Genomic DNA, 9,335 nt, shown 5'->3' with positions numbered 1-9,335 from the left:
CAAAAGAAAACAACTAGCTATATTAATTTCTGACAAATCAGACTTCGTAATGAAGAAAATACTGAAGGGGTCAATTCTCCAAGAAGACATAACAATCTTAAACGTGCATGCACTTAACAAGAAAGCATCAAAATACACAAGTCACAAAATGGAAAGGAGAAGAAATAGATAAATCCATTATTATATTGGAGACTTCAACATCCTTCTCTCAGTAATCAATAGATCAAGCAGGCAGAAAATCAAAAAAGGTATTGATGACCTGAACAGGAGCACCATCAATCAATTGATCTGCTTGGCGTTAACAGAATAATCCACCCAACGGCAGCAGAATACACATTCTTCTCAAGCTCACAGGAAACCTTAACCAAGATAGACCACATTTCAGACCATACGATATTTCTTAACAAATTTAAAAGAATAGCAGTCATACCAAGTATGTTCTCAGATCAAAATGAAATTAAACTAGAAATCAATAGCAGAAAGATAACTTGAAACCCCCCTAAATATTTGGAAATTTAACAACATACTTCTAATTAATTCATAGTTTAAAGAAGAAATCTCAAGAGAAATTACAAAATGTTTTAAAGTAAATAAAGTGAAAATACAGTTTATCAAAATATGTGGGATGCAGTGAAAGAAGTGCTTAGAAGGAAATTTTTAGCATTAAATACATATATTAGATAATAAGAAAGATCTAAAATCAGTAAAGTTTCCACCTTAGGACACTAGAGAAAGAAAAGCAATTTAAGTCTAAAAGCAAGCAGAAGAAAAGAAATAATAAAAATTAGAGTAGAAATCAATGAAACTGAAAACAGGGAAACAGCAGAGAAAATCAACAAAGCCAGCAGCTGGTTCTTTGAAAAGATGAATAAAATCAATAAACTGCTAGCCTGATGAACCAAGAAAAAGTGAGAGAAGACACAACTCACCAATATAAAAACAGGAGGAGATGATCTTATTTGAGCATATGATACGTGTGGGTGTGTTTGGCCTTCTTGCATCAGACTCCTCTCCTCTTAAAGGAGACTAACAAAACAAAATGAGAAAATGTTTTCCAACCATTTTTTTAAAAGTTGTCATGACATTCATAAAAAATTGGTTGGATGGATGGATGGATGATAGATGATGGATGGATAATGGATGGATAGATGGATGGATAGAACGATGGGTGGATGGATGGATGATGGATGGATGGGTGGATGATAGATGGATGGACAGATGGATGGATGGGGCACACTACTGTAAATAGACAAGACGGCAAATGGAGGCTACTTCCTGGAACTCACTGGCCCAGGTGTTCTAGCCACCCCCAGCTCTAAGAGTCTGCCTTGAGTGGTGAGAGGGTCAGTATCTCCACCAGCCTGGCTCTTTCATTTGCATGTATGTGAAAACTACTTGTCTTGTGATGTTAATAGTGTTCATATACCCAGTTCATCAGGCAAAACATCAGAAGGCAGAAAGGAAAGCCACAGCTCCACCTCCTCAACCCCCAACACTCACACCCCTTCTCCCAGTACTCCAGAGACCCCATCCTCCCTACCTCTGGGACTCCTGAGTGAAAAAGGGGACACCTGCAGCTTAGAAGGAGAGTGGACCAAAATGTGTCCATATGAGGTCTGTGAGCCCAGGCATGTCGCTGACTCTTTAGACCGTTTCTCCAGCTGGGGAGCAGCCTCTGACATGTGTGCCACAGACTCTTGGTTACCTGAATCTCTGAGCAAGGCACACTGGATCATTAGCTTCCATAGAGGAGGCACTTAGTTAATAGCAAAATATGAGTAGCTGCTAGTCCTCTTGACCACTATGCATCTGCTGATATGCCCAGCCCTGACCAAGGCCCTGGGAATGGGAGAGGAAGAGGACTGGGCCCTTTCCTTGAGGTGTCTACTGCAGAGGCGTTGATTCATCCAGCCAGCCATTCCCAGCCAGCCCTGGAGCACCTGAGACGGGATGAGCTCTGGGCATAGAGCCTAATGTGTCAACAGAGGTCAGCACAACAGGCAGACTTCTGTGGACTGGGAAACACTGGACTCACACGATAGATGGGGACAGGGAGAAGAGGGGCTGGAGAACTACTGGCTGATAATGCTACTGAGAGAGGCTAGAGAAGGCAGTCTCCTCTGTGACAGACTACGTGAGTGAGTGATTTTTGCCTCCTAAAATAGAAACTCAAATTCGTAGGTATATAGAGGAGCAGCAACGTGCTATAGCTATGAAATCTACTGCCACTTTTATGGCCATATTAAGCACGTGCATACATGCCAAATTAGATCCTGTGTCTTTCCTCAAAATGCTTGGCCCTGAAGATGACCCGGATAAATGGAGAACCAACATAATTAAGTGAATGCTGAGCAAAATGGCCAAATGTGGGAAGTTACCCCAAAACAATGTAAGGAGTGGCAGCCAACATTGTTTACTGAAAAATACATGTCATAAAACTCTACTCCTGTAATCAGGCAGTCCATCACTTGACCCGTGGAAGACGGCAGTCCCCAAACCAAGATGCCATTTCTCTAAGCATCCTCTGACCTTTTGTGCCTTGCCACCAGACCCAGGACTGGACGGTTGACTGCAGGGTCGGAGGCCCCTGGGCACGGAGGGGTGTTCAGGTCCTCTGCCTCCTCTCTCCCAGAGCTGAGCCCATTCAGGCCTTCTTGCACATGGCAAGGTGGCAGGTGTGCACCATGGAACAGATGATGCAGCCAAGTTGCTCCTGGATAGAATTTTTCACTGAATTACATTTAGAGGAAATAAAAGACCTTCAGTAGTGAGCAGCAGGGTCCCCGAGTGTTAGTTGTCTGAGTGAGTGTTGTGGTGTGTGGCAGGAAGCCCCTGAGGGGTACGCTGCCCCAGATCCATGACAGCCTACTCTGCCACCATCTGGCACCTCTCTCCCTCACGGACAGTTTGGACAGGTGGCAGCCTGAGAGGTGCCATCGTTCCCAGCTCTGTGGCCTCCCTGTTCCAAGTGCTGAAGAGCTGACCTCCACCAATGACTCACTGACAGTGAGCTGGAGATGTCAATAAGCCCACTATAAGTGACAGCACCCTTTAACACAGGCACACGGTTCTGAGAATTAATTCCTCCCACCCCCTCCCAGGCAGCCTTGGCGAGAATAAAGTGGGGATTGACATTCTCACAAATTCCCCATCTCCTGCCTGTGTTTATCAGGAATCGAGGTCACGACAGCTCTGATCATTCACTTCTCCAGCAGTACATGCCGTAGAAGGGCAAAGCCCAAAGTTTGCATGTTCTCTCTTTTTTCCTCCTTCTCCATCCCCCTGCAAAAGAGAAAGTGTCACAGCCATAACCAGGCTGACACTTGGCTTGAGTGACTTTAGCACCTCGTCAGAGCACATATCTGTGCTGTGATGGTGTTCACACCGGCTGTCATCAGCACAGGGAGCGCTGGTAGTTGTCATCCATGGGCAGCCTGGAAGAGCCTCGGTGAATTTCACCTTTTCCTGTTTTTCTCTGAAGGTCATCTCATGCTGCTGTGATGTCCCAGCTGGTGGTTCAAAAGCAAAGTCTATCCTCTCCTTTCTCTCCAGTCTCTCTAGTAGGATTCAGAGTTTTCCTGATGAGTGACTCTAAGATTAGTAAAGAAATCATCATTTATATCAGCTTTCTTAATCTGAGAATGACTTTTATGAATTTATGAGTTATTAGAGCACAACACTTTATTGAAAAAAAAAATGTTTTAAGAAGAAATAATTGCCCAGCACCTTAACATAATTATCTTCATTGCACATACTTGCTTCCAGTCTCTGCCCACAGGTAGGCCTTGTTCATAATTGTGATCGGTGTGTACACAGCGCTCAGTTCTGCTTTTTCCACCTGACATCAGATCTCCATAATTGTCATATTGAATGATTGACCAGATATATTTCTCTCAGTTGCTGATTTGTGATATCTTTAATACTCAAGGAAGGTAGAAATATTTAGTTTCTCCTAATGTTCTTACAGATGTATGATACTTTCAGATGTATGTAACTTTTACTTGCTTTTAAATATTTTTTTAGGAATAATCCCAGGAGTGGGATCCCTGGATTTTGATATGTATTTGCCTTACTGATTTTTTTGAAAGGATGATCAATTTATGGTACCGCTAGTAGAGTCATGACCATTTTAATGATAAGAACCAAGAGATATGGTTATGGAAACTGATGCAAAACCTAATGAAAAATTCTTTTTGTTTGTTTTGATGAGCTCTGTTTTCATGTTATCATCTTCACTGGGCAGGCCTGATGGAGGCCTAAGGACAGAAAGGAGTAAGAAATGAGGAGAGAGGTATTTTTGCAGAACAGCTCACAGTGCATGACTCAGCATTCTTTCCTTCTCTTGATTCTATTTCTGGCAGGGCAAGGAGACCATTTGAGTGTGAGATACTGGTAGATCTAATCTCAGAACAGGAGCTGCCCCCTCTTGATGAGGAGACAGCCGGAGGTGAGCTAGACAGACCCCATGAGAGCCAGAAATAGCTTCATGGTGGACCATGCTGGGGGAGGCATCCAGCTAACACTGGGCCTGCAAGAATTCTTTGATCCATCTGAAATTCTGAAATCTGGAGGCTCTGACCTCATCTTTTTGCCTTCCGTCTTCTTTCTGGGGCATTTTTGCTGAAAGCGACTGGCCAAAGGCAAATCCTCTGACAGCCGTTAAGGTAGAGAATGGTGTGCAGAGATCTGGCACCCTAAGAAAGAACGCTTCATGGGCGATTACTGAACAGTGCAGCTCTCAGATCACACCAGGGGAGAGGGCAGTCATCAGCGGTGCCTAATAAAGTCACCAGAAGGAAGGTATGTTAGAACATGTGTGTTAGAACAATGCAGAGTGCTGGAGTGAAACGACTTGGCCCTTCCCTTCCAGATTAGAAGCCAATAGGGTTTTGAGGTAATCTGATGATGTTCCTCCTCCAAAGGTTATGCCTGATGATTGCTCAGACCAGTAGACTGATCACTGCACCCAGTATTGGTACAGTAGGCACACCTGGAGAAACGCATTGTAACGTACATGTTAGACATGGCACTGAGTGCCTGGGCCAAGGTCATTCAGCTGCGGCAAAATGAAAAAGTCACTTGTTCCTTGGCCCTTTGGGCCTGGCTCAGAGTCTGTACCCAATAGATGCTCACCAGTGAATGAGTCCAGGTATTCTGTCACTCGAACCCCTGCTTCTCCCCAATACCTTGCAGCCTCTATTGGATAAAATCTAGGTTTCCTGTAGCCTTTGCTCTACAGTAGTAGTTCACAGATCAAAGGACAGACATAAAGATAATGGGTTCACCCAGCAGCCTCATTAGCCCCTGCTTCTCCCCAATACCTTGCAGCCTCTATTGGATAAAATCTAGGTTTCGTGTAGCCTTTGCTCTACGGTAGTAGTTCACAGATCAAAGGACAGACATAAAGATAATGGGTTCACCCAGCAGCCTCATTATCCCCAACGTAGCTTCCACGTTTTAGGGAGCTCATACCCTTCTGGACCTCTGTCTGTTTTGGAGTGATCAAGGAATAGAAGCCCTTAATGCTGCTGATTGGACAGAGCTGACCGTTTTTCACGGGCCGGAAAAGAGATGCTGAAGGAAGGAGGCCGGCACAGCTGCGGGGCTGCATGGTCTTGGACAACTCACTTAACCTCTCTAAGCCCCCTCCCCCATAAAAGGGGCGTGATCGCCCTTGCTGCATGGCTGTCGCGGGAATTAAATGAGGTGGTGTGGCAGACCTCCCCTGAATGGAGAGAGGGAATCGTGCTGTGAACCTGGAGAAACTGCTCCTTCGCCCCACCAGCCTCGCTGCCGCTCCTCTGGCCTGCACAGGCTGTGGGCTGTAGTCACGGCAGCCGGCAGCCACTGTAACTGCAGAGCGCACGTGACGGTTCTCCTTGCATGACGTCTTCTCTAATCTCTTCTAGGAGGTGCTCGAACTTGCTTTTTCCATCTTGTATGACTCAAACTGTCAGCTGAACTTCATTGCTCCTGACAAGCATGAGGTAAGGGTCTTCATGGGTTAATTTATGAGAAAATGTTACATTTGCTCCAGAAAAAACTAGCAGAAGGAAAAATATTGGAAGGAAATTTTATTTAAAATTTAAAAAGCCTGCCTGAGAAAATCATGAACAAAGGGGCATCTTGTCGACTTGGAAGAGACTAGAAACCTCTTGAAAAACTTCCAATTAACAACAGGTTCGACTTCTCTGTAGCTTGACTGATAGTTCATGGTAAAGAAAAAGCATGTATAAATGCTTCAAACTCAGCCAAGGCATAATTGTTAATCCAGAGGAAGAAGTGGCCCTTGTTACAGCTTTGGTTTTCATTGAATATTCAATTTGTGGTCTGGGTTTCCCAAGATAAACTGGTTTCTGTTCTTTAAGATATCTGATGAACTACGTTTTCTACCAACTTTCTTTAAGCTATTTTAAGAGGTTTAGGGCTGTCTCTGCTGTTGAAATTTTATTTTCAAGATGCTTTTATTCCTTTCTGACATCTTGTTATATGTATAATTTGTTTCTCTTCTTGAAACACGCTGTCAGCTATATTTAAAGTATTTAGCATAAATCTACAAAAATGCATTTGTAAGATAAAGTAGCAGTTACGGTTGATTTAACTTTTTCTCTTATAAACTGAAGCCAACATCATGCTTGAAACTTTTATTTTTAGATAATACCATTCAAATTTTTGTTTTGCATGTGGTTGCATAAACAGCTTTTTAGAAAGGAAGGGAACATTTTAATGGAATCTGACTTTTGTTCTCTGTATCCCTGAGGAGATTTAGCTCATTTAGAAGTTATTCAGCGTCTGCTTTTCACTCATTTGAAGCTTTTGAATAAAATTGCATATCCTAAAGAGAGGGGAAAGATTAGGCACAAATCCTGCATTTAGAATGGTGCTTAAATATAATTCTGTGTCACTTGACATTTAGTTTGCAGAAGGGTAAGACTTTATCTTCATCTTTCTGAAAATAGAGACTGTGTCCTACTGTTTCTGTTTTTAAATCAGACTGTGGTTATGCACAGGCCACCATAGTCCCAAGATGTATAGAGCTGTATGAGAAACTACTTAAAATAGTAGAACTTTGGGTGTTATTTAAATCCATGCAAGGCTGTTTTCTTAAGTGTACGTTAATTCCAGATAAGGATAAATGCTCTGGAACTGGCAAATCTGTATTCGTGTCCGCCACTTCTGCAGACGCAAGGAGGACACGTTTCCTTTCCTCAGACCACTTTCACACCTGTTACCTCATTTTATTTTCATAATCACTCCAGAAAGTAGGAAGTTCTAGTCCATACATCCTCATTTATCAAATGAGGAGTGAGAGGCCTCCCAGAACTGAATACCACAGCAGCAGACGGGATAATAGTAATTAGAATTAGCCTCCCTGACTCTGCCAGGCACCATTCAATGGTAATATATATTTTACCTCACTTAATCCTTACATAACTCTAAAAGAAACAAACTAATATTGTCCCCATTCTATAAAAGAGAAATGAGGCACAGAGAGGCTAAGAAACGTGTTGAAGTTCACACAAGTAGTAAGTGATCGGGCTGGAAATACATCCCAGCGGTCTGGCTGCAGAGTCCCCTTCCCGTTAGGCCCCAGACTGCAGAGGTGACAAGGGAGAGAGCAGGGGTGACTGACGCTCAGCTTCCGTCACCAGCACACGGCCAGCCTCGTTCCATCCACTCCCCACCTACACTTCCTGCACACCCAGCTGCCACCCCCCAGATTATTTTGAAGCAAATGCGGGTATCCCTTCATTTTCTTTGTAAATATTCCTGTGTGCGTCTCTCAATCCTAAAGAGTCAGTTTTGAACAGAACTGCGATATCGTTATCACGTCAAGTAAATAAGGAATGTGGTAGTTGTTTTAATACCACCACGTGCAGGCAGTTTTCGGATTTCTCCAATTGGCTCGTTTGTGTGGTTTTTCTTTTCTACTTTGTTCAAATCAGAATCCATGTAAAATCCATATATTGCAATTTGCTGACATACTTTTTAGGGTTCTCTGAATCTTTAGGTTCCTCTTTCTCCTCACACAGCCATGTGCATGTGCTTTTTTCCCTTGGGACTTATTTATTGAAGAAACCAGGTCATTAGTCCTGTAAAATTGTTGGTGGTCTAGACCCTGCTGATTATACCTCTGTGTTTTTGTTTACTCTTGTTACTGTAACAAACTACCACAAAGTAGGTGTTAATTCCAAGTATCACAAATTACAAACTTACTGTCTCACACTTCTGGAGGTCAAAAGTCTAATGTGGGTCTTACTGGGCTAAAATCAAGGTGTCAGTAAATCTGCATTCCCTTCTGGGAGCTCTAGCGGAGGGGCCACCCACATTCCTTGGCCTAGATTTAGTTCATTTTCTATTGTTATAAAGGAATACCACAGACTGGGTAATGTATAAAGAAATTTATTTCTTACAGTTCTGCAGGCCGGGAAGTCCAAGGTCAAGGGGCCACTTCTAGTGAGGGCTTTCTTCCTTGAGGGGACTCTGTACAGAGCTCCAAGGTGGTGCGGGGCATTACATGGCAAGGGGGCTGAGTGTGGTAGCTGAAGTTTCTCTTTTTCCTCTTGTAAGATGTAAAGCTCGGGCTTGCAGACCCCTCGAGTTTGTTGCACAGGTTGGGTCACAAACCCTCCACACGCAGGTCTTGAGCTAGGTAATAGGGAAAAAAAGGTTCTGGGAGCTGTGGGTATAGAAAAATGAATGGGTTTTACTCAGATCTAGCAGCAACTGTCCTAGTGACTTCTCTGAGAGTTCTGTGAGGCACCGTGGATCAGAGCTGTTAGTCTTTTATACTTAAGTCCACAACCCTGGACACCCGGGTGCCCATATGCAACTTACATTAAGTAGTAACAAGGAACACCTGAGGACATTTACAGCAAATGCTCAGCAAGGTTCTGAACATCCGAGGGGCCCTGACATTTTCCTATTTTTCCCAACAATCCACCCCTTCAGGGTCCCTCACTGTATAATCTACACGTTCAGAATCTTCCGCAATGTTCCCTTAGCAAGGATAAGTGACCCTTCCATTCATACAACCTATTGTCTGTCCAATATGCCTTAAGGCTTCTCCTTAGGTTTGTCCTGTAGTTTTGTTCTTTCAATTATTAGCCGAACATGTCTGATTAGTAGTCCTCAGTGGTATGAAGTTCAGTGTATATTCAATAAGCCAACACCTTAGTCACATGAACACATGTCTGTATCCAGTTGACTCTGGTGCCTGCAGCCAGAACACTAGGGGTGAAAAGACAGAAGGGTTATTGGTACCAACAGGGGGAGTTCTCGCCCCTCTGGTAAGATACATGCCAGTTTGCCATCCTGAGGAAGGATGGTTGCAG

General features: G+C 43.5%; 1 protein-coding gene across 1 annotated transcript in view; it reads left to right on the top strand.

Moving 5' to 3' along the window:
• The window catches only part of LOC103610173 (engulfment and cell motility protein 1), a 52,315-nt gene that overhangs the window by 33,362 nt on the left and 9,618 nt on the right, over positions 1-9,335 (top strand). Inside the window, exon 5 of the mRNA XM_008594394.1 lies at positions 5,910-5,987. Coding sequence (XP_008592616.1) covers positions 5,910-5,987 — 78 coding nt within the window. The remainder of the gene's footprint in view (positions 1-5,909; positions 5,988-9,335) is intronic.

The sequence above is a fragment of the Galeopterus variegatus genome, unplaced genomic scaffold, assembly GCF_000696425.1.
Source record: "Galeopterus variegatus unplaced genomic scaffold, G_variegatus-3.0.2 Scaffold10702, whole genome shotgun sequence".
Classification (NCBI taxonomy): domain Eukaryota; kingdom Metazoa; phylum Chordata; class Mammalia; order Dermoptera; family Cynocephalidae; genus Galeopterus; species Galeopterus variegatus.
The sequence above is the reverse complement of the archived record's forward strand: the minus strand, read 5'-3'. Positions and strand labels throughout refer to the sequence as shown.